Raw genomic sequence first — 24151 nt, 5'->3', positions numbered from 1 at the left:
CCGCTAAGCTGCAAAGGCGATGCAGTTAGTGCAGTGCACATTCATGTCCCCACAACTCCTAAGCGCTGCAAGGTTTCATCAGCTGCCCAAAGCGCATCGACAGCTCGCGGGAAGCTGCTTGACATACTCTGCCTCCTGACGACACTTTGGAGAGAGACAAAGCGGCACTTTGGTTTGGGGCTCAGTGAAAGTCAAATCACTGGGTCAAACCCTGGGCGCCGTATTGTCAGGTATTTACACGACTCTTATCAGAACGCCATCAGTTACCACCTACTCTACATGGAAATCTAATAACCACATACTAAGTTTCCCACTATTCTCCTCCCACCATTGAATCCTCCATACATCAAGTATTGGCTCTGTTTTTTCCTACAGAAACACAATTGACTTCCTAATTTCTCCTCTGTGCTAAATCTTGATACTGTCTTACACAACGCTTTCTGCCCAGTCTGTGGTGATTAAGAGGGTTTGGGGAAGGTTTCGGTGAATATGACCTTCTACAAATTTGCACGTTTGCTATCAAAGCACACACTCTTACCGGACAAAGCCGTGTACCTACTTCAGGGATGTTTGCTCTACCACTTCTACACTACAACTGGCCGAGCGCCCTGGCTCGAGGCACGGCCGTCAGGCGCAGGCGCTCCCTCCCAGCTGGCCCAGCTCCGGCTCGCCAGCCCGGGCGATAACTTCAGCTCGTGCCAAGTCTCATTCTCGCTGATATCTAAACTCCCCAAACTTTGCTCCTTCGATGCACAAGAGCTAAAATACTTAAGCCTCAGTGTTGGCTTTTTAAGGACCTGATGATTTTTGAAATCCCCCCCTCCAAAAAAAGATTATGTAATAATACAAAGGTAGCACTGAAGTCCAAATACTCATCTACCCAAGCTAATGAAACAGTGATGAAATGTTGTTTCAGAAAACCAGTTATCTTCTCATCTAACGTTTTAGTCACTTTTCATAGCCACGTATCCTTGGGGACCATGGTGATCCCGTGTCAATGCCGTGCTGGCCCGGTGGTGCAGAATACTGGCACTTGGGAACCTCTTTCAGGAGCATCCTGCTCGGCCAAGCCGCGCCGTGCGACGCCGTGACCGCAAAGCCTTCCCCGGGCAAGGCAGAAGGTGATCCTGGCGGCGAGCGTTTCATCGCCACCTCCCGTCTCCAGCTGGGCACCAGGGTTTGCTAGGGCTGCAGCCTGAAGATTTTGCCAGCTCTGGTCTTGCCAGAAGGACCGTCTTCTGTTTTCTTCCAGTCCTTCAGGCCTCAACACCATTAGACAGAATTGACTGTGCGGCCAAATTGCATAGTAAGGTGGTTTGGTCTTCCCTGAATCCTTCACCTTAATTTAGACAGGGCCCCAGTAAAGCTCAGCCTGGCTCCACAATGCCCTCTTTGCCAGCAGTGCTCAGCCCTCGGTTCAGTGAGACCCAAAGCACAACAATGGAAAATATTAGAAGCGATTGCAGCGACACAGATCAGGGATTAGAAGATACGGGTGTTATTCTTGGCTGTGCCCCAGATTTCCTGAATGGCCCGGACAATTCCCTGCTCTGTGCTTCAGGCTGGCACACACGGAGTGGAAACCAGAATAACCTACTTCCCAGCCCAGTGGGGCTGGGGGGCCTGCGGGTCTCCCTCCTCTGCGCCCTCCAAGCCTTCTGCAAACTAGCTCCTAACACAGCGCGACATGATTTTAATGCAGTGAAATTTGGGAAAAGGGTAACGACGCTGTTCTGGGAACCGGGAAAGAAAGGATAAATTACAGAAAGCGTCACCTTCTTCTGTTTGAAAGGCCAGACAATGTCTTTTGCAAGGATTTAGCAAGGCGGGATTCTTGGGAAGTCAGAGGCAAGAGACTGATTTGAAAGGAAGAGTGATGGAGAACAGCATTTCTCCTACGACGTGCGGGCTCAGCGAGGTACGACACGGCTGTCCTCTGCGTGGACAAAGGTGGTCTCCCAGGGCAGCGTACGTTAGAAGTTTGACCAACACTAGGCTTGATCCCAGGCAAAAGGTTCAGGAGTTCAGTCAAAGCCTTTCAGCTGACAAAACAATGAGGCTCCAGGAGCCAGGAGGTGATGTACAAAGGAAAGGCAGCCTAATAGGGAAATTAAACTGTTAACCAAACACATTTCCTGCCAAGCCTCCCAACCTGTATCACAAATACCGGAGCTGCCGCCCCGACGCCGGCTCAGCCGGCTCCTGCGTGCCCGTGCACGCCCGCGTGCGCGGCCGGCTCCCGGGGGTATGCGGCGCGCCGGGCTCGGCCGTGCCTGCCGAGCGAGCGTGGCAGCCCAGCACGGCTACTGCGGCAGGCCCTGCTGCGTGCTCTTTCCCTGCTCCCCGGCTGATAAGCTACAGCTAAGCGGCGTTGGCAGGAAGAAACACGGTTCAGTGCGGGGTAACTCGCTCTGGAGCCTTCAATAGGCCGTTCGTGACTAATAAAACTTTCTCTTTTAATGAGGCGATTAAAATTCAGCTGCTTTCTACTCAGCCCCTGGGGATGCTTGGAGGGGTGTTCACCGTGTCTCAGACTCTGATGCTTCCTCCCACCTCCTCACCAAACAGAACATTAATTCTCCCTCTTTGCCTAGGGCCAGGCTCTACCTCTGCCTGAGCTAAAAATCAGAGCAAAGCGTGGTCCTAACGAGGGCTGGATGAAAACTCAAGATAAAGACAACTAGGGACGGTGACTGAAGCTTCAGACCAGCAGCTCGAGCCGAGCTCCTCCAGCAGCTCCATGGAGGCATCCAAACAGCGAACGGCCCCGCGGCGCAGCGTGCCGCGCCACGCGAGCCCGAGCAGCAGAAAGTGTTTGACCACAGAGCTGCACAACGGCCAGAGCTGGCTAAACCGCTTCTTGGCCAGCCTGTGCTCACCTAGGCTGTTCCATTTCCTTGAGCTAGCTTATTAAAAATCGCCTCGGGTATCCCCATCCCACTCCACAGCAGAGCCAGGCTCTCTCCCCAGCTGCAGCCCCAGTTACGACTTGGCCTCGCTGCTGTTCCAGCCCCAGCACAGAGCCCGTGTTTTCTGCAGGAGCGTGCAGTCAGGGCAGAGGTGGCAGTGGCACCTCCTGCCGAGTTCACAGGTGACATTGCAACTGCGACAAGGTCACCAGTACTAAATCTTCTAGCAATGGTCTCCTCTTCAGCCTCTTCCATGCTTATTGCTCTCCGTGGTGCCTTTCTGCCTCATGGTGTCATTTCTGATCGTGGCAGGGGCTGGCCCAAGAACAGAGACACGATGTCTGCGGCTGAGCTCCAGCTTTCCATGCAGACCAGGGGCTATAGACTTGGTGGGACTTGGCTTTTCAACATCTCGAGCTGAAAGTAGAGATCATGGGGATTACCAGACATGCAGGCCCCTTGTCCTAATCAGCAAGGGCTTTAACTGCGTTATTGAACCCATGTGGAATTTAAGTAGCATCTCAGAGGCCACTTGAAACTGAGAAGCTTAGTCTGAAAGTCAGTTTATCGGTAATCAGGCAGGGCAAGAACCTGATGCCATGCTAAAAATGCAAAGGGTGCCTTGACTTCTGACCTTTTTCCTTCCCAAACGGGACTGAGCGGATGAATGCTCCAAGACAGAGGGCAATGGAAACGCAATAAGCCCTCACACTTCTGCTACCAGCAGAAGAGACGGGACAAAAAGCAGGCACGCTGCAATGGAAGCAGGCGCCCTGCCTTTCCAAGGCGAGATCCGAGAGCTCCGGGGGTGTTACCAGCAAGCACAGCTGTCGCGATTTCAAACGGCACAGCAGGAGAGGAACAGAGACATCAAATATTCTTTGCGACTCGTGAGATCTCTGTGGAGCCATTAGTCTTCAGACCACTTGGCTTCAGCACCATTTTACAGGGTGTTCCTATGAAATTTTCCATCTTTTCCCAAGCTACTTGCTCCCAGCAGAGCCCACGCACCCCGAGTCACTGAGCGCCGTCCTCGCAGCCCTGGGCCGGCCATTTTCTCACCTGTGAGTGCTCAGAGACACGAACCTGCACGTCAGGAAAAGGAGTACACCCCTTTTTTGCTGCAGCAAAAAAACAACCGAGGCAAGCAATGAGCACACTCGGCACGGTGGCTGCAACGGGGCAAGAAGACAGAGGCAGCTTTATCCTCGTGGGCCCCATATTCCCCACATTCCCTTCTTCCAGGCTCTGAGAGCCCAAACAACTCAGCTGAACTGGTACCCACAGCAGTGCTGGGACCTCCCATTTCATAATGCTACTTAACATGACCGTCAAATGCCAGACAGCGTATCACGTTCAAACAAGAAGAAAGCAGCAGGCCTTGCCAGCTACACACAAGTCTACAGTGGTGAAAACTTCCCCTGATAAAACACCACATGGGTTGGATTTTCTTATTTTGAAGGCAAAGTGATGAACAGTCCAGCATTTGGAGCAGAGGGCACTGCAGTGAAGAGATGCCAGCCTCCAAGGGAAAGCAAGATAAGACGTCCTTACTGGAGTAATTCCACCGCACGCTGTCCAGCAGCCCTAATTAAACCATCAACAGCGAGGGCTTTCCCCACCTTTGTGCTCCCGGAACACCATCTATGATCTCTGAAGACAGATAGGAAGGGCCACAAATCCTGTTAACATATTTTGGCATAGCTTCACTGCCTTCAGCAGAGCTACGCCAGTGAACGCAGGCCGACTCGCGATTGCTATACACAAAACAGAAAATCCTCTAACATACATAACGCCCTGGCTATGTTTCCCTGCCTCAGCAGTTCACTAATATTTACTGACTCATTTCCCCTGCCAGTCCTTCCTACACCCGCTTCTGGTCCAGAAGAACACGCTCGTGCTAAGGTCCAGGCCACCAGCAGGAAAAGCCATCACACCCCTGCAAACCAAAAGCTGGGAGCTCCTCAGGACGGAGGATTCACTTCCACGGAAAGCAGCAGCGTTCCCCAGGACAGCCTGCGGATCGGGGCAGAGGCTCCCGGCTCAGGGCTCCAGCCGTCCCGCAGGAGCGGGCAGAGCCGCCCCGTCTCCCTCGCCCAGCCTGCGGGACGCTCATCCAGCCGCTGCCAGACCAGCACCGGCTGCAGGGGGGCTGGCAACGGGCAGCGAGAGTCCCGTTGCCACGCTTCGGACACCTAACCAGGCGGCCGGCCTTCTGCCGCTCGCAGGGGATCCAGAAGATGATTCAGAGCAATGCAACTCTGAGTTTCCCACCCCGCAAAGGGCCCACAGGGACGAGCTCCCTGACGTGCAAGTTGCACTTCAGGTGTATGAATACCCCGTTCTTCAGCCCGAGAAGCTGAAGGTTACAGCCCAGTCCCTGTTCTAAAATTAATGGTATTCAACCAGATCCAAACGGCTGAACGGAGGCAAAGCCCCACGCATCAGAAACGCACACGGTGCATGTGTAACACAGAAGGTGGAACATTTATATTCTCAGCATCATGAGAGCATGAAAAAGACTCAAATATCGAAATAAATAAAGATGTTAGAATGCGAGCTCCAGAAAGGCACCTGGAAATCCAACACACGCCTCCTTGCGAGCTCACGCCGGGTGCGATCGGGGCAACCTCTGCCCCCGGGAACTGCACCCTCTCTGCCACAACCAGCTCCACGCTACCACGCCAGTGATGCTCTTGCATCCGAAGGTCACCTCCCACCTCCAAACCCCACCAGCAGCTCAGCAGCAATTTCTGCTGAAGTTCTGGCGTTGGTGTCATTCTGCTTCTGCAGAGCGCGCCAGGGCTGGCTGTCCCTGGGAGCTGTTAAAAAAGAGACAAAAGCGCACAAGCTGGCTATCGCAGGGATATGATTTAAGATGCTTTGAGTGCTCAGGGTTAGCCAAACACAGAGGGAGCTGCTGACAACGGCTAGGCCAGTTCAGCAGCCGCCAGAGCAGAGGCGGGAGTGGATCTGCAGTTAACCAGTGCTGTGCCGTGGCACAGGGCGCGTTGCTGGCCTCGATCTGCACGGTCGTGTCCTTCCTGCCAAAACACCATTTAGCTCACCATGTCACCCTCAGTCTTACTTTGAAATACAAAGGTTAACGGACGGAAGCAAGGGAAAAGCAAGGACTTCGTAACCTGTTCTTCAGCTTACACGCCAGCTGCAAAACATCTGCCAGCTTTGCTACTCTTGGGAGTCATACACAGAAAACATGTAAACAAGGCCCATTTAAAGAGGGCAACAGGAACGACTGAGGTATGCGCGATAAGGAGATAAACACCGGCGGCTTGCCTCTCACACTGGCAGCAAGTCTGAAACTAACAGGGAGAGTCAAAGTATTTCGGCTCCAAACAGCCGGACCTCCCTCCCTCTGTTATTCCAGAGCAAGGCTGCAGCGAGCGGCCCGGTGACGCCCGCGGCGCAGCCTCAGCGCTGCTCCCGACGATGAGGAGGATGAGCTGAGCGCGGGCCCTGAGCAGCGGTTTTCCTTTTCGCCGCTTCCTTCCTGGATGGAATTACTCACTTCCTCGCAGGAAAAATCATTACAGAACGCGCTCGCCTGAGTTCATCCGAGGTTATTATCTGCTCGCTGACCGTGGGTCATTAGGCACCCATGGAGCTTCCTCTGGCACAGCGGGGCGGCTCTCCTGTGCTGCAGGCTTTTGAATAGGAAGAATAAAGATTGCTTGCTAGACACACTTTTTTTTTTTTTTTTTAAACCTTTGCTTCAAGCATCAAAGCGCATGGAAGGTATACGCAGCCTCTTTACAGAACAAAAGATGGGTAGCTGTGGGAGACATTTTCCTATATTGTAAGTCAATTATTACAATCAAAATCGCCCTTACAATGGAGCTGGACACGGCTGATGGCAAGGCAGGTCAGATCCCAAATGCTTTGTTGGTTCGCCTGCCTATGACTTAAAACGAAAGCTGCTTTTCTGCGGCAAGGGTAGGAACGCCCCTCCAAAGTCGGAGACCAGAGCTCCATTATGCAGCTCGGCAGAGAATTAATAATATATCACAGGGAGCGTGTGCGATTCTGCCTCCATGGTGACATTTATTTCTACACGTGTGCTCAGATAAACCTTTGTTTGAGTCAAGAGAAGATTTTGCTTTGCTTTCGACATCTCAAAAGCAAAGTTTGAAGTTAAATGTTTCCCCAGCTGGATGTGGCCGCAGCGTGTAGGGAAGGAGCCGGGAGCTGCGCAGCCTCTGCCTCCCATCCAAGCAGTGCAGCCTGGGGGGGCGGCGGGAATGTGGGGCCCACGAGGATAAAGCTGCCTCTGTCTTCTGCAACAATAGCATAAAATCATCTTATATACTAATATTTGCACATCCCTCGCCCGACTCCTGTGCAAATCTGAATACAAATTGCAGCTTCCCCGCACAGCTGGGAAGGAGATACTTCCCCGCCTGTTTTGCAGAGGATTACACCGGAGCAAACACAAAAGAGGAGGAAAGCCAGCCACAGAATCCAAGGGTCTCAAGTTCTGGGTCTCTGCTTCAAACCTTAGGAGTGCCACCACTTCACCCACGCTGGCAGTTTGCTCTCTCCCCTGAGGCTGATGCTGCGACATCCCTTGCTGGATCCCCCACTCCTGAACCCTCGGCTGAAGGAGGGAGCAGAGGAAGGGGGGGACTGCAGGGATCTCTAACCTCTGGCAGCGCTATCTCAAGCTCAGTGAGTCTTAAAAACAACAGAACCGGTACCTGACACACAAGCCTCTCCAAAGCAGCTGAGGAGTCGCATCCCTTTACAAGCAAGTCGATGAATGAGTCCCGCTCTCAGGCGCGGCTCGGGGAGAGGAGCGGGGAGCGGGCAGGGAGCAGACCCCAGCAAGCGACCACAGGCTGCCAGCCAGAACTCGCTGCCTGCAGCCCAGCACTGAACGCAGCCCGGTTTCTCAGCCTGCGTGTAATTCATCCAGGGCCGCCTCTCCCCGGGAAGCGGCTCTCCTGGACGCTGAGCAAGGCCAACTAGCCGGGAAATCAGCCCTCACCGGCACGTTCAGTCGCACAGACAGCAATTACTGGGTTTTGTAATGAAAAGTCCACTCATGGCTTGGAGCTTTCCAGAACTTCTGCCAATGGCACCATTTGAAACACCGGTTTGGGCTTGATTTTAAATGTTTAGTGGCATTTGGCAACTGGATAAATGAATGTGACCTGAAAACCCTTTCCTGCTGCGATGAGGAAATTCTCCAACAAGCGAAAGCAACACACGGCACTTTGTGGGAAGCAGAGAAAAGTCCTTCTGCACACAGTTATGGTAACGAAAAATAATAACAAAAACCCTGGAAACAAACAACAAAAACCCCCAGTTCTTTTTATAAAGTCAGTTGGATAGCATTTACTGCAGGCACAAGAATTGAAATGAGCACCCTCAGCCAAAAAACCAACACCGACAGTGCCAAACAAAGGCTTCACCCGAACAGCGCGGTACTTACGGTAGAGACAGCCGGCGTCCCCTGCGAGCCGGGACCACCCGGGGCAACACCTGTACGCGGTCTGGCGTTTCACCTTGTACGCCTGCCTGTAGCCCGTGTAGTACGCAGTTCTGAAACACAGAACGAGACAGCACCCGTCAACGGCGATTCCTGCCGAACGAGGAGACCGGGAAGAGCAGAACTGGTAACTCTATGGTTGTACATGAAACGAGGAATTCGGTTTTCACATGTGCTGACATTTTTTTCCACCTGGTCTAGCAATGATCGCTGATGCTAAGAAAATACTCCTTAATTTACTTTAATTGGGAACATGAGAGACTGGAGCGTCCAGGTCCTCAAAACACCCCTGGCTCTTTTCTCCTTTTCTAAACTATTTCACAGCTCTCAGCGACTGTTTCTCTCCTCTCCTAAATCATTTGTTAACAAAGGAAATTTAAATTTTAAGAAGAACAGGTATTTCAGTCCAGCCTTCGCGAGCACGAGCGGGTGTCTCTAAGGGGCTGCTGAGCTAAAGACATCATCAGCATCCTGGCGGGAACGTCAAGCGGGGCTGCTACAGGTTAAGGCTGGCGGAACCGATTCCCTGATGGAAAGGGCTTTCGCCTCCTTGGTTCCCCTTCCGCTGAGCCCGCAGTCACCCGCGACTCCACACCGACGAGCCCAGCACTGCAGCCAGCACCAGCCCGGCCGCGCCGCAGGCGTGACCACATCTCTCCCGTCTTCCAGAAGAAGGCAGAAGCCCTCCCGGGCCGCACAGTCCCGGGCCGCACAGTCCCGGGCCACGAGGGCACCGCAGCCCCTCCGGAGGCGGCGGCCGCAGCCCCACCGCTCGGCAGAGCCGGCGCGGGTCTGCCAGGGGATGCTGCCGGGGATGCTGCCGGGGATGCTGCGCTCGGGTGGAAGCTGAAGGCCCCTTGCGCAACGCCCACTAGCTACCTTCCAGGGCAGGAGCTGGGGGAGTAAAGCAGGGATTGATCTGAAGCATAAATAAATAGAAGCAACACTTTTTTCCCGGAAATTTGATGCTGTGTGTACGTGAAAATTGAAACACAGATAAAACTTTTGAAGCCGATTTATAAAAAGCTCCTTTGGCAGAACATGAAACTATCCACCAAAGCAAAGCAGACAAACAACAACAAATATTTGGCACAGCAGATGTGTTGTACATGTCCACTGAAAATATTTATCCTAACTCAGTCTAGTTGTTTGCTTTTGTCTGAATGTTTCTACAAAAAAACCTAAATAATGGTGAACCATTAATTCCCGTGCAGGAAACCTTTGGCTACTCTTCTGGGCCAGCCAGCATACGGAAGCACAGCTGAGAAAAATAAAAGCAGATACTGATTTTTTTGTATGAGCTGTTAACAAATTATGAAGGAAATACTCATGTTCCAGAAGCAGATGAGAAAGCAATTTACAACCACTCAGGCACCAGGGCAGCCAGCAATCAGGCGCGGATCCATCTGGATCCCCCTGGTATCGAGAGCTATATCTCCAGCCCCGGCGTGAAGGCGGAGGGCAGGGTGCCTTAGGAGGCACGGGAGGACAGCGGCTGTGGGGTGGTGCCCACGCAACAAGCATGCCCTGCCCGGGCCGTTCTGGAAAACACCGTCCTTTTCACCCAGAACGAGAAAGCCTGCGTGGCAGCAAGCAGCCGCCTCCATCTGCCCTGCCTAAGCTCAGAAACCAGGAGGAAAAGGCATTCCAAGAAACAGCAACGTAGGACCGCTCGGGGCTAATCCCGGGCTGCCTTCTGCCCCCAGCAGCTCCCTGAACGCTCTCATCTCCACGAGTCCTGGTGGGCTCTGTCGGACACTTCGGATCCTTAAGTCAGCCCAAGGGGGTTCTCAAGGAGATGCAAATATTTTGACAGCCTCAGTTGCCTGTGGATATCTGGATGCTGCAGACTGGAAAGAACCGCACAGGAGATACTTTATCTTCAATGTTTCTGGTTTCTTTTGTGTTTTCAGGAGTCCCTGGCACAGAAAATGTTGAATGAGCCAGAACTAATGGAACCCAGGCTTAAAAATCCTGCTGTGTCCTGCTGCTGGAAAATCCACTTCCAGCCCCTCTGGGACAGCGCCGTCATTCCTCCAAGTTTCGTTACTGAGGGCTGAGCAAAGTTACCTTCTGTTGTTGCCTAATTCGGGAAAGTTACACAGCCCGTAGCAAACCCTGCGCTCCCGCAGGAGCGACGAGAGGCGCGGCCCAGAGGGTGCCCGCTTCACCCGCTGCGGAGCAGACGCTGGCTCCCCGAGGGGGCAGCGCCCGGGGCCCCGGGGCGCGGAGCAAGGTTGGTTCTGATTTGTAGGAAATGTTGCAATCCAGTACTCTGGGCACAGATACACGTCTCATAAAAACAAACACTACCGGTTTTGGAATGCACAACCTCAGCAGACGACCCCCCCCTCAGCTGCCCCCCGTCCCCTGCCCGCCCCAGCCCACCCTCCCTCCCCTGCCCACCGCCCCTAAACCGCGCTTACAGTTCAGGCAAAGTGATGGGGCTGTAGCAGCATCTGCAGCACCCCAAGGGCGGCCGGGAATTGTAGGAAATAACGATGATGAACCCTGCACGGCAGTGGCTTGTGCTTCAGCCCCTGCAGGCTGCTGCTCCTCGCCGGCGCGGGCAGGTGGGCTCGGCGGCACTGAGCGGTGCACCGGGGAAAGGAACAGCACATGCTGCATTTTCCTCGTCACGTCCATGAACTCCGAGGCACCGAGGCCAATTCCAGGCCAGGCCTGCGTGTGTCAGATCCTGGAGCTGTTAATATGCTTCCTGAGCCTGGCGCTGCCGGAGCCGGCTCCAACTGGAGCAGCTCCAGCGGGCGAGACGGAGGCTGCGCAGCATCCGCGTCCGTGCCCGAGCGGCGCGCTCCACTGCCCTCGATTGCTCAGCACCAGGGAGCTTGGCAGCAGCTCTTCCATCTGCTGGAACAAGCTTGCTGCGATGGGAACTCCCGAAAGAAGTTCCAAGGGGATATGGGACAAAACCTTGCTGAGGAAAGTTTTGCCGATAGTCCCCTCACTGTACTTGCTTTTAAAATTCCCTGGGTGAAATCCCTCACCGCGCCTCTAGGCTTCACCTGTTTCCATCAGGAACAGAGTTTTAGCACTAGGCTGTTCTGATATTTATAATGAAGCACGACAGAAAGTTGTTTCATTTCAGTTCCTCGATTCACAGCGTCAAAAACAGACGCTGAAGAACCAAAGGGACAGCTGGGTCTGAGAGCTCGCAGCCTTTGAAGTCGAAGCAGACAGGACACCTATCATTTCAAAGTCCTCTCTTAAAACACGGTCAAAAGACGGACTCTGTTTGCTCCTTTATTACCACTACACAGATATCATCACCAAGATAATTACTGCAATTACAGGTTAGGAGGAATTCCTAAAGTCAAGACTTAAAAGCTGTCTCTAGTCCGAGATGCTTCTTTGAAACTACTATCATTATTATTTTGCAGAGACTTGTAACTGCCTAACGAGGCCGGGAAAGCAGGCGGGGTACAGAAGGAGATTGGGCACGTCGTCGTTTGGCTGCTGCGTAGGTAAGAAAAAAGCATTATTTGCACTGTTGCACATGTTCATAGCCCTCCCTCTGCAACCCCTGCTTGCTTGGTTTCCCAGCTCCCAGTAAAGGCCAGTTGGCAGCTCAAGGGATGCCACGATTAGCTGAACAACCGCATGAATTTTCCGCTCCGAGTCCATTCGAACGGCCTTCTCGCACGTGCAAGCCTAACTCCGCTGAGCTGCACGCTCTTCTGACGCGGGTGCAGCGCGGGGCCAAAGGAGCCCGAGGGCCCTGCAGCAAAGCCTGCTAACCACCGCCGCAGCAGCCGCCCGTCCTCACCGAGCATCACTTGCACGATGGCCACGTGTATTCGGTTTTTTTTAGACCACGCAGAATAAACCTCACTGGGACCCAGCTACTGCCTTCAGCGCTGTAAAACTACAGAGGCGTTGAGATGCCTCTGCTTTGAAGCTGAGACATGTAAAGACACAGGAATAACGCCCGTGATGTGATTAAGTCCTTTCATTAACACGGCACGATCATAGGAAACAGATGTAAAACATTGTCAGAAGACTGGAAACAGCTAACCACAATGACAAAGCTTCTTTAGAACAAAAGCGATATACCTTCTCTTTGGGAATTCCTTAACAGCTTAAAAACTCAGCGTCACAAAGGTGCCAGCCGGGGTCAGAAAGCCCTCCAGCTAGATGCACGTAGGGTTTACAAAGCTCTCATAGTCTCCTGGGTTTAGCCCAGAGGAATATCCAATAGCTCTACTCTTTACAGCTCATTGTGGGTTCAGAGCCACATCTCTCTGCAGGTAGCTCTCTACATCGACCCCTGTATGAACTGCTGTTGCCCTGGTGCCAGAGCCGCCGGAGGCCGGGTGCCGAGGGCTGGGTGCTTTCGCCTCTCCCTGGAGAGCTGCCGGGGACTGAGGAGGGCCACGGCCACGGTGTCTGGTCACCACGGCTCCTCGGAGGGCACCAGGCGGTCAGCGAGGCTGTCTCCCGTGCCAGACCTCGGCCCGGGCAGCAGGACGGGCACCCGCGCTGTGCCCAGACCCTGCCCGCTGTGCGGCCGCTGCCGGCGCCACGGGCTCTCCCCTTTGCGGACGCAAAGTGAGCAACGAGCTCGCTTCTCCGCTGCTGCTGGTGAGGAGGAATCCATTTTCATCACGTAGGAGCAAACCAAGCTCGAAGGAAGAACACGTACCTCCGCTCGTAGCCCGTGCACCACCGCCGTCCTCCGCAGTCCTGCTTCCACACTTTGACGGTGCGGGCAAAGGCCTGGACGCAGGGCTGCCGGTGCCCCACGATCGCCAGCTCCTGCTCCGCGCAGACGTTCGGCCTGGCACAGAGAAAGAGAGGTGTACAGGGTCTGCAGGCCGCTGAGAGACCAGTGCAGTGCTTCCACCGCTTAAACCGGCACCAGCTAGGGGCAACTGCATTTCCTTACTGAAAGAGCAGGAAGATCTTACGCAATACACGGTATTTGCCTCCTCGTTTAATTAAACCTGCGCAGGGAAAAGAAATCTGCCAGGTCGGCCCGCCACAAGCAGTGGTCAAGTGCAGCCTACCCGCCTCCCCCAAAACCCTTGGATGTAGTGCTCTTGTGAACAGGGAGCGTGGCACCAGCGTGGCACCGGCACCAACAAAACACACAGCACAACAATATCACCTGTATTTCTCAGAAGCGTGTCATTAGGACTTCGTGAATCAGTTAAACATTGGAGAACTACAAGGCGAACATCGCGAACCCGTATTTACAGACGGAAAATTGCCGCACAGAGAGAGGACACGCTGAGCCGCCCGGGCTGCGCGTCGGGGGCAGGCACGGGAAGCCTGCCCCGTCCCGAGCCCCCTCCTTGAACCCCAGGCCTGCCGCCCGCGGCGAGCCTCCGATGCAGCAACAGAAATCTAAAGCAATATGGTTTTATAACACTGCAACACGGCAAGCTTCAGCGGGGCTGGGAAGCTGCTGACACCTTGTACCTCTAGGTCCCGGGACGCTCTACAGCCCACCCGAAAAATGCAGCCGTTGTTACTTTTCCACTGAGACATTAAGGCTAATTTTTAGCCTTAAAACAGAGAGGATGGATCAGAAAAGAGGCAGCAGCCTACACAATATGGTAGCACAATACTTTCTATGTTTGTCCATTCTGTCCGCTCTCAGTTAACGCAGAATACATATGCTTTCTTTGCGCCTAGGGGATTATTTTTCCTGACTATTGTCATTGCAAACGCCAACGATATCTGCATCTTCTGACAGTGTTTGGGAAAAAAATTATTCTGCCACTAGAAACAACACATCATTTTATTAATACTGCTTTAAATCAGAATTCAGTTTGCTGTCTTAGATGCTTTCTCATTCGTTCAGAGCTAAGGGCTGCAAGACTAAGTCCAGTAGATAAAGTGAATATATATAATTCAGTGAGTAAAAAAATAAGGAAAATACCACTTGCACTTTACTTCTTTTCTAATCCTAACTCTCTTTCACCAAACGTGAGTCAGTGGTTTTAGCTAAGAACAAAGAGGGAAACATTTGTCCCTGACTTAATAAGTTATGAGCCGTTCATTATCTGGGACTGCTTCTGTTGCTTCCAGTTCTTCAAAAGGGACAGAGAGTTTTCATAAAAATACTTTCTGTAAAAGAAGTTAAACTAAATAACGTGGAGGTGGTGAAGCCCAGAGATTGCAGCTGGCATCTGGCCGCGCCAAGGCGTTCGACGGCCGCGCTGCCAGCGCGAGGCTGGCGATGCCCTTGGGGTTAACGGCATGCCTCCTTCCCCTCCAGCTTTGCTCCGAAAGCTCCTCTCCTCAGCCCCACGCCGGGCCAGGGCCGAGCCCTCCGGCTTGCAAAGCTCCGCACACATCACTTCACCAATACAACAGCCCCGGCGCGAACGGTGGCCGCCAGCGAAGCCGCTGGATTTCCCGAGCGTCTCCGTGCCCGGAGAGCTGCGAGCGGCGCCAAGAGCAGTGCCTCCGCGCCCTCACCTCCCCGCCGTCTGCACGTCCAAAACAGGACGGAAAGGAGCCGCAAGAGCAAGGCTGGCAGCAGCACCGATTTGGTGTCATTTATTACAGCCAAGAAAGGGTCTTGTGTGCCCCGAACAGCGGCTGTGTGTGTGACGGGCATCGTCAGCCGTGCCCTATGGGCAGCGACGGCCCTTCCCAGGCGCTGGCGCTTGCTCTTCTCTGACGCCTTGGCACGCATCTCATCTCCAGCGTCTCACCCAAGAAGTCCTAAAAGCCCCTGTCAAGGCAGGAGCACAAAATCTCTGACGTAGAGAGAAAAGGCATCTTCTTGCAAAACCTTTTTCTCCTGAAAAGGACCCCTTTTCAATCACAAAGTTAAAACCGTCCGGGAGAGCAGCTTGGAGTTAGCGCACCATGCAACACTGGGCCCATTCACGAAAAGAATTGGAGCAATCCCCCTGCACCGAGGGATCATCTTCTGGCAGGAGACCAAATTTGCAAGGAAGTTTTCCAAAGAAGCCAAATGATTAACACCAAACTGTAACTGTAAAATTTAATTAAACAGAACGGACTGCGTGCTGCTAGAGTAACAGCGAAGGGGGGAAAGAAACATGCAGTAAGAACGAGAGACACGAAGTGCAATAAAAATAGCAGGTCTGTGAAGAAAGGGCAAACTATTTACACAAAACCCACCTCTTGCGCTCACGCTATAGCAACGTTCCAGTTAAAACCAGTCAGTTACCTCCTACCAGCAGACTATCCCGATTTCCAAATTTCCATTCACCTTTATGTACATCTGGTACTCAAGAAACACAGAGCAGCCCTCCTTCCCCCTCCCTCTCTCTGCTCCCTCCTTCACCTTTGATTTTAAAATACCATATTTAGCTTCTGCTTTACAGTTCCCTGCCCTATAAAAAGACTTTTCTGGTATTCTTTTCCTGCTACTTACATATGGGGCTGAAGTTTGTTCCCAGAAGCGAGAGCAGAGATTCGCAACGCGAGGATGAATGACAGTGCCACCGCATGAAACTCCATTGCGACAGCTCCTCTCTCCCCCCGCGGTGCTTCCCGCCGGAGCCTAGAAAGCTCCCGGCCCCCTCGAGCCCGGCTGGCGAGCCCCTGGCCCTCAGGGACCCTCCTGGCCACCTCCTGGTCCCAACCTGACGGTCTCTCTCTCTCTCTCGCAAAGGACAACGGCACCGGAGCACGCGGGAGCTCCTGCGCGGGGAGAGCGGGCTGATCGCCCCCGGGTGCTTCCTCCCGCTGGGGTGCAGTTCAGCAAGTTTCTTCAGTCCATGGGAACGGATTCTGGTGCAGATTGTCGCTGGGCTTTTCCCCAAACCAAACCCGGCTTCTTACGCTCATTTGCTTGTAGTGAAATGCACTGAAGTGACTTTTCCTCCTGGCATTTGCTTCCTGACAAAGCCCGCAGACCCGGTGGCTCACAAGACCTGGGTTCTGTCCAGCAATGAAGCCCCATGTGGGTTTCGCTGACTCGGAGCCGCGATCCACTTCGCAGGGCGATGCAAAAACCAGCGCTCGGCAAGAGAAAGGGAACAGGAGGGGTGCCCACCTCCCAGAGGACTTCTCCGAAAGCGGAGCGCGGGGTCACCCCACCGGCGCAGCTGAAGGCATCCTCCCGCTGCAGCTCCCCGCGCGCCTCCGCAGGCAGGATCCAGCAGCCCGGGCAGGCGCACGCACAGAGCAGCTCCCCTGTGTTTCAAGGGAGCAACAAAACTTTCCTCCTGCCTTTCCCAGGTCGAGCTCCTTTCCCTCACATGCTCTCTTGTTTCTTTTCTTGCTGACAGTCAGAAATCCCTCCCACCAGCTGTGTCCAGCCCCGACCAGAGGAGGGGGAAACCCAGCAGAACAGTAGCAGAAATGATGCGGGTTTGTTTCTCAAAGACGGCTCTTTTGCACTACCCAAGGCCAACTCCGCACACGCCACCCAAAACCCCTTTCCCAGCAGCTCTAAAACACCCCACAGAGATTTAATCTTTCCTATGCACTCTAATAGATAAGAAAAACCGATCGCTTCCCAAGGAAATTCTGCTGGGCACGTAAAACAGACAGGGACGCATCCGACCTGCGCTCGGCTGCTAGAGCACTGTTAACCGACCGGTGCCCGGGCTGGCGGGGGAGTACACCGAGCAAAGAGGGGGCTGGGGAACAAGATGACATTGCTATCTGCCTTCTCCCACCAAAATCCCTGCTACGTAGGGGAACGGCACAGAAAGAGGCGCTGATAAGGATTTTGCTGAAGCTGGGTGACAGTCCGCTGGCCCCTGTGAAACGAGAAAACAGAAGTGCCCAAGCCTAATTCTCAGATGGTTCACTGCCGAGTTTCCTCCTCCAAAACCTGCCACCAGTACCACCAGTTGTTATTGCCAGCACCGGCGCGGGCTGACAGGGGGCTGAGCTGTCCCTGCCCCCCTCCCAGGGAGGACGGGCGCGCGGCAGCCGGCGCAGCAGGATGGGGAAGACAGCAGAGGAGGGATGCTGCACGAAACCTCTCCTGCCTGAAAATCCTGCGGGCAAAGTCTCTCCCCACGGGCCAGGAGGAACCCAAGCAGCAGCCGGGCACGGCTCCGCTGCCCGGGGTGGCCCTGACCTTCGGCAAATATCACTGTCTGGGAGAGAAGCAGGAGAAGCTTTGAGCGGTTTCAGTGCCCGTGCCATGCACGTATTTTGCCACTGAAAGACAACCATTACATCAAGACTAAAGTCGCCAAGGAGCCATGCCCAGAAGTTGGCAGCTCTTGGAAGAAGCGGAGGCAGCTGCTTTTTACACCTTAACCCTTCCGAAGTCACAGCCTCTGCATAAATCCTTTAGGTCAGAGGAAAGAGCGGGTAAGAGGGGCTCGCGTTTCCACTTAGAAGTAAAGTATCTGCCAAGCTAACAGATAGGAAGACAACATCTGTCATTGTTGCTAGAGAAGAAAGGCAACCACATAAAAGATGTTTTATAATGACGGAGAGAGCTCCAGGATACAATAAATTCAGGCCTCCTTTTTCCTATCAGGACTTTAAAAGTTGGGACTTTCCTTACGGTAGGAACCCATAACACCGCTCCCAGTGAGTCCTTCAGCGCTAACTTACTGCTGCTACCCAAAAGCTTTCCTTAGGCTTAGCTGATCCTCTGCTTGGGCCCAGCTTTGGCGAACGCAGCGCTGGGTGCGCGGTATCTGGATTTAGGAGATGCCCAGGCGAAAGGCGGGGGCGCGGGGAGGCCGCGGGGCCCGGCCCTGGCCAGATGCCCGCCGGCGGGGCCGGAGGCAGGGTGAAGGGGAGCCTGTGCCCAGCCGGGCCGGCGGGGAGCGGGCAGCCGGAGCGCGGCTCCCTCTCCAGGACACGGCCCAGCCACAGCTCCCACGCCTGCCTCGGGGACGACCCTGGCTACCAGGCGGCCAGGAGAAGGCAACCTGCTGAGGGTGCAGGCTGGCCTGGCCGCGGGAGGCAGCGGCGCGGGCACCGCTCGGCTGTGGCCATGCCCAGCAGTGCCGGGGGAGAAGAGGAGGCTCGGATGGAAAAAGCCGTGCTGTGGCCGCGGCGTGAGAAGTTACCGAGCGTAAAGCCAACCCTGCAATTCTTCTGGAAGTGCCTTTAGAGAAAGCAACGAGGTTTCCCGTTTGTCCTGGTTTCAGCTGGGATAGAGTTAACTTTCATCTTGGTAGCCGGTATGGGGGCTGTGTTTTGGGTTTAGGATGAGAACAATGTCGATGATACACTGATGCTTTGGTTCTTGCTAAGCTGTCTCTAAATAGGTGCTAAGTGGTGCTCACAGTGGTAAAGGACTTTTCAACTGCCCATGCTCTGCCGGGTGCACAAGAAGCTGGGAGGGGGCACAGCCAGGACAGCTGGCCCAGACTGGCCCAAGGGCTATTCCATACCATATGACATCATGCTCAGTATATATAAGCTGGGGGAAGAAGAAGGAAGGAGGGGGACATTGGGCATGATGGCGTTTGTCTTCCCAAGTAACCATTACGCGTGATGGAGCCCTGCTTTCCTGGGGATGGCTGAACACCCGCCTGCCGATGGGAAGTAGTGAATGAATTCCTTGTTCTGTTTTGTTTGCGTGCACGGTTTTTGCTTTGCCCATTTAACTGTTCTAATTTATTTTACTTCAATTATTAAACTGTTCTTATCTCAACCCACGAGTTTTCTCCCTTTTACCCTTCTGATTCTCTCCCCATCCCACTGGTGGGGAGTGAGCGAGCGGCTGTGTGGTGCTTAGTTGCTGGCTGGGGTTAAACCACGACACCGTTTAAGCAGGCTCACGTGAGCAAGGGCTGCAGGGAATTCGTGAAACACACGGGAAAGACGGGTATTTGAAATTCAGCGCCGTCTGTGAAGTCAATTCAATGTTTTCAGTTTCGTACCATTTCCCAGCGCAACTGCCTGCTGAAGATGTCGTCCTCTGGCTCAGGGTACAACAGCCCTGGAAAGCGGTCAAAGATACAACACGGTTCCATAAATAGCAACAACGAGACCTGCAATAACGCCGGGGACCGCAGAAACGCGAATGTTAACTTGCGTTACTCAGTCCTTGCTGTATCAGGCGGCCGAACCGGGCAGGGCCTTCGGGCCGCAAACTCGCCGTTCCGCCCCTCGCTGCGCCGGGCCCCGCCGCCCTCCCGTGCTGCGCCCGCAGGGCGCCGCGGGGACGCGCACCGCAGCCCCGCCTCCAGGCCGCGGCCCCCGCGCCCGCAGCGCAGCGCAGCGCGGGCCCGGGGCTCCCCGCAACCCGCGGCAGAGCCCCGCCGACCCCGCGCACCCCCCCGCCGCCGCCGCCCGGGCACCCCCGCGCCCGGCCCGGCCGCCGGCAGCGCCGCCTCCCGGCGCGGCGCGGCGCGGCGCGGGCAGAAGGGGGCTCGGCCGCGGGGTGCCCCCGCCCCGCCCCGCCCCGCCCCGCCCCGCCCCGCCCCGGAAGGCGGCGGGAGCGCGGCCCGGCGCCATGCTGCAGCTGCGGGACGCGGCGGAGGAGGGCCCGGCCGGCGGCAGCCCCGGCAGCCCCGGCGGCCCCGCGGCGGCGATGCTGGTGCCGGGGGAGGCGGGGGAGGCCGGGCCGCCCTCCCCGCCCGCCGCCGCCCCGCCGCCGCCCCGCCGCCGGCTGCGGCCGCTGCCCGTGCGCACCGCCGGCCGCGCCGGCCGCCTGCGGGAGTACTTCGTGTTCCGGGTAGGGCCCGCGGCCGGCGCGGGAGGGGCCGCCGCCGCCCCCCGTAACCCCTGCCTTTTCCCCCTCAGCCCGGCACCATCGAGCGAGCGGTCGGCGAGATCCGCCTGGTCGTGACGCCGGCGGAGGACGGGGCGGTGCGGAGCGTCTGGCTGCTGGCCGAGTGAGTGGGGCGGCGGGGGGCGGCCGGCGCCCTGCGGGAAGGGGGCCGCCGGGCGAGCGGCCGCGGGGGCGGCGGGGCGGCTGTACGGCACCGCGTCGCTGTCGCCGCGTAACCAGCCTCCCCTAAACCCGCCGGGGGTCACCGCCTTGGAAAGCGCCGCACGCTACAGAACTCGCTCTAGAACCACCACCGTAGCTTTACCGAACCGCTGCATCGAAAGCCGTGCCTGCGCGCCACGCGACAGGCCCTTACCCGCAACTCACCGGCGAACAGAACGGAGGCTGACAGCTTGCAGCGCATCGGGGCGAGGGGACGGGAGCAAAGCAGGAGGCGAGCGCGGCGGCCTCGCGGGAACGGCGCCTGGCCAGGTCTGCCAGCCCCGAGCGCGCTTGGCGCAGGCAGGGGCGGTTTCGTCCCTGCGCCGCGGCAGGAGTCGCGCCGGCAGCAAGAGGCAGAAAGCGGAGGTTGGCGGCGGGGGAAACGCGCCGGGCAATGGCCTGGTCCCGCTGCTGGCACTTAGCTTCACACGATGAGCGTAGCCTTGGCCTCATCAGCTTTAGGGCAGCGTTCCTCTTGAAACAATAGACAATTTTCAATGTTTGTAAGGAAAGACAATTAAATCACTAACGCTAAAAATAAGCTGTAGCAGATTTTAAAGGTGCTAGTTTAAAAGCTGCGCTTACTACCCTTAGGGTGAAAAATATGACCTGCCCCCAGGTTGCCCTACGGATAAAACAGTGTTAGAGCTGCGATGGTTCAGCAGCGTAGCCTGGCAAAACGCCGAGGGAAAGGTGGGACCTTTTATTCACGGACCTTGAAGAAACGGAGGAGGTTTTGCCTGTACAGACACTGCTGAGGGAGGGAAACACCGAGCCGGGCCACACGGTTAAAGAAGACTATTTCTCTCCCCGGAACGTGCACACGTGCAGTCGGTAATTTAGCAAATGTGGCAGCGCAGTAACAGCGCGGTGTCGGACACTGGAGGAGCTGCCGGAGGCTCGTCTGCCCCGGCCAGTAGCGTTTGTTCGCAAACAGCAGGAGATAGATAGCACTAGAGCGCTCTCTCGAGATCTTCAGAATTATTCTGATTTTCTTAATGCTTTCCTATGTTGTAACATGACCACGTTGTGACGTTCAACCTCTTATCAGACTTGCTGATTCAAGGCAAAGGCCGTAGTGGGAAATACAGCATTACCAAGACTTGAGATGTGTTCTCCTTCGCGACTCTTCCGTCAAGGTGTTAAGCGTTTCTAGCCATTAATCAAAACCGCTAAAGCTCCGTTGTGTTACCTTACCAGAATCGATCACTGGAACAACGAGAAGGAGCGCCTCGTCCTCATCACGGATCGGTCCCTCCTCATCTGCAAATACAACTTCCTCAGCCTGCAGTGCCAGCACGTGACGAGGGTGGCCCTCGGCGCCGTCGATACCATCTCCGTGGGAGAGTTCGAGTTCCCCCCTACATCCCTGAACAAGTAAGTTGGCATAGTAAAACTGTAATGTTATTGTAATTCTTGCGGTGGTATTGTGACGGTTTGAGCTGTCAGCCTTTGTCACCGGCCATCGGACAATTTGAGAGCTCTTCCTTTTGCCTGCGTGGCTTTGTCACCGCGCTGCAGCCTCGTTAGCCCGCCGCTGCCCTTCTGCTGGGACGGCTGGGAGCCGCCTTACGGCGAGCTGCTCGAGGACTTCCACGAGAAGATGAATAATTTGGGAGCAGCAGCTCGTCGCCGCTGTGTAGCGCGGCAGTAGTACCGCCGCAGCCCTGCTGGAAACCCGCCTGTGAGTGTCGGGTAAACGCAGGCAATGCCGTCCAGGCCTTGGGTCTGGCTGCTGAATGAGCTCAACCCTTTTGCGCTCAGCTTGTAAGACCGTACCTTTGCACGTTTCAGGGGCTGAATTCTTCTAGTACTGTTCTAGAGGAAAAACTTACTATCAAACTCATATTTCAGCTTCCAGTTTTAAGCAGGTCTTTTTCAGACGGTACATTTCTAATTAAACTTGCCTCAAAGACTCGAGTCTTACCGTAGTAATTCTGCCGTCTTCAACGTCAGGCGAGAAGGTATCGGTATTCGGATTCAGTGGGACAAGCAAAGTCGCGCCTCCTTCATAAACAGATGGAACCCGTGGTCCACCAACATCCCGTACGTCACCTTCACCGAGCACCCGATGGCAGAGGCTGATGAGAAGATGGCGCCCCTGTGCCTGGTAAGGACATCTCCTCTCCTGCTCCAGGTGCCTTGTTCATCTCGTAGGTTTGGAAAAGACAGAGCAGTTACATCAAAGAGACAGAACTCGGAGCTGTAAGCTGCCTTTCCCCATTCTCCAGATTTTGCCTTGCAGGGCAGCCCGACTCAGTTTTTGCCAGCTGCCCATCGCTGGTTTATACAAGGAGGAAGCTGCTGAAACTTCCAAAAGCACAGAGTCCTGTAAAACCCAGAAGAAAATGGATCTCGGTGCTATTCCTGCTCTTGCCTAGCTGACAGGCCAATGCCCGACTTTCCATCTCGGGCTGCCAGCTAATTAAACAAATAGTTTAATTGCTAACTAATCCTTCACTTAGGTGGTTCTGTTTTTCTTGCAACAGTTGCTTTCCTCCAAAAGTTTATTTAAAAATAGAACGCTATGGTAATTTAAGTTGAACACATCAATGATAAGGGCAGAACTACAGTCAGAAATAAACAGTATTAGGCCCTGACAAACCTCTGCGCACCCAGCCCACGTGTTTAAGTTACACCTAAATGGTGTCCTGGTAGGAAATGAACCGTACCGCTAAGGCTACGGGCCAGAACGTAAAGTTTATCACAGCACGCGAGATCCATGGCAGCTACAGCTTTAGTGTTAATCCTGTACAGTTCAACCTCAGCAGCTGTTTGCTGAACTGTTTTTAAAACAATGGAAAAACATCAAGGTGATTTTTTTTCTTTCAGCTGGAAAACTTTAAAACTCAGCTAATCCAGGCTGTGAAGAAGGCCCACAAGGAGTGTCCGTTGCCAGGAAGGGCTGACGGCGTGCTAGTGCTGGAGCGGCCGCTTCTGATCGAGACCTACCTGGGGCTGATGTCCTTCATCAACAACGAGGCCAAACTTGGCTACTCCATGTCGAGGGGCAAAATTGGATTTTAAAATTCATTGCATTTAATCTTTTCAAGGGAACGTGATGGATAGCGGTCTCCTGGGGAGAGCGCGCTGTGTGGCAGCACACTCGCTGACCAAAGCGAAGAAGTCGGGGAGTGGAAGGGGGTGGCTGTAGATGGAGGAGTTCACGGGAGGCCCTCGTTGTTAGGGAGCGCACACAGGTCAGGGTAAGCCGAAGCAGACACAAGATAGCATCGTTCTTGTATTTGGTATCTAATTTACAGTTCTTTTACAGGGCTAGCAAGCAGCGGTATTTTCCATTTCTAACTACATGTTCTTCCCTGCTAATGAAGTGCGATTGGTATCGGCTATAAACGCTCTGCGCAAATATCCAAGACACAGTATAACGTTCGTGCCGTATCACAGCTGTACGTATCCCTGCGTACGGCGTCAAATCGTGTAGCGTGCTTGGGATTGATTCGTGGTGTTTAAAGAGGTGGTGGTGTTCACAATTACAGCAATCAGCATTTTGATTAGTGCCTGTTAAGAATTTTGAAAGCTGTGTCAGTCGTTCTTTAGCAAAACCGAGTCAGCAAATTGTTAAAGCTGTACTGTTACGTCTGCTCAGAAGCAGTGTACGTTGTAAACTGAAGTATATGGCTGAATATGTGTTTATTAGCTTTTTGTAAAAATGCCTCCCTCTAAGAACCGAGTCCAGCTTCCTTACTGCGTCTGTGTTCCTGCTGCAGCCACAGAGCAAAGACTCCTCTGAGAATATTGCCAAAAGCCTCACAAACACATCTGCCTTCAAAGCTATTATTTATAAAACCAAAAAGGAATTCTATTTTGATTAGATTTATATTCTTAGCAGTTTTTCTTACATCTACT

The 24151-nt window shown here is 54.5% G+C and overlaps 2 protein-coding genes across 2 annotated transcripts in view; one reads left to right on the top strand and one right to left on the bottom strand.

The window, feature by feature from the left end:
• MEGF6 (multiple EGF like domains 6) overlaps positions 1–16011 on the bottom strand; it is a 107663-nt gene extending 91652 nt beyond the window's left edge. Inside the window, exons 1-3 of the mRNA XM_082328888.1 lie at positions 15797–16011; positions 13082–13216; positions 8362–8471 (exon numbers count right to left, since the gene is read on the bottom strand). Coding sequence (XP_082185014.1) covers positions 8362–8471; positions 13082–13216; positions 15797–15882 — 331 coding nt within the window. The 5' untranslated portion in view covers positions 15883–16011. The remainder of the gene's footprint in view (positions 1–8361; positions 8472–13081; positions 13217–15796) is intronic.
• Positions 16012–19804: 3793 nt separating this feature from the next.
• On the top strand, positions 19805–23975 carry TPRG1L (tumor protein p63 regulated 1 like; the record flags this gene model as incomplete). Its single annotated transcript, XM_082329141.1, has 5 exons — positions 19805–20026; positions 20095–20186; positions 21485–21661; positions 22241–22394; positions 23117–23975. The coding sequence occupies 5 exons, from the start codon at positions 19805–19807 to the stop codon at positions 23309–23311; spliced, it is 840 nt and encodes a 279-aa protein (XP_082185267.1). The 3' UTR covers positions 23312–23975.
• Between the last annotated feature and the right edge of the window lie 176 nt (positions 23976–24151).

The sequence above is a fragment of the Platalea leucorodia genome (assembly GCF_965183815.1).
Source record: "Platalea leucorodia genome assembly, chromosome: 17".
NCBI lineage: Eukaryota > Metazoa > Chordata > Aves > Pelecaniformes > Threskiornithidae > Platalea > Platalea leucorodia.
Note: the sequence above shows the minus strand (reverse complement) of the source record. Positions and strands in the feature narration are given on the sequence as shown.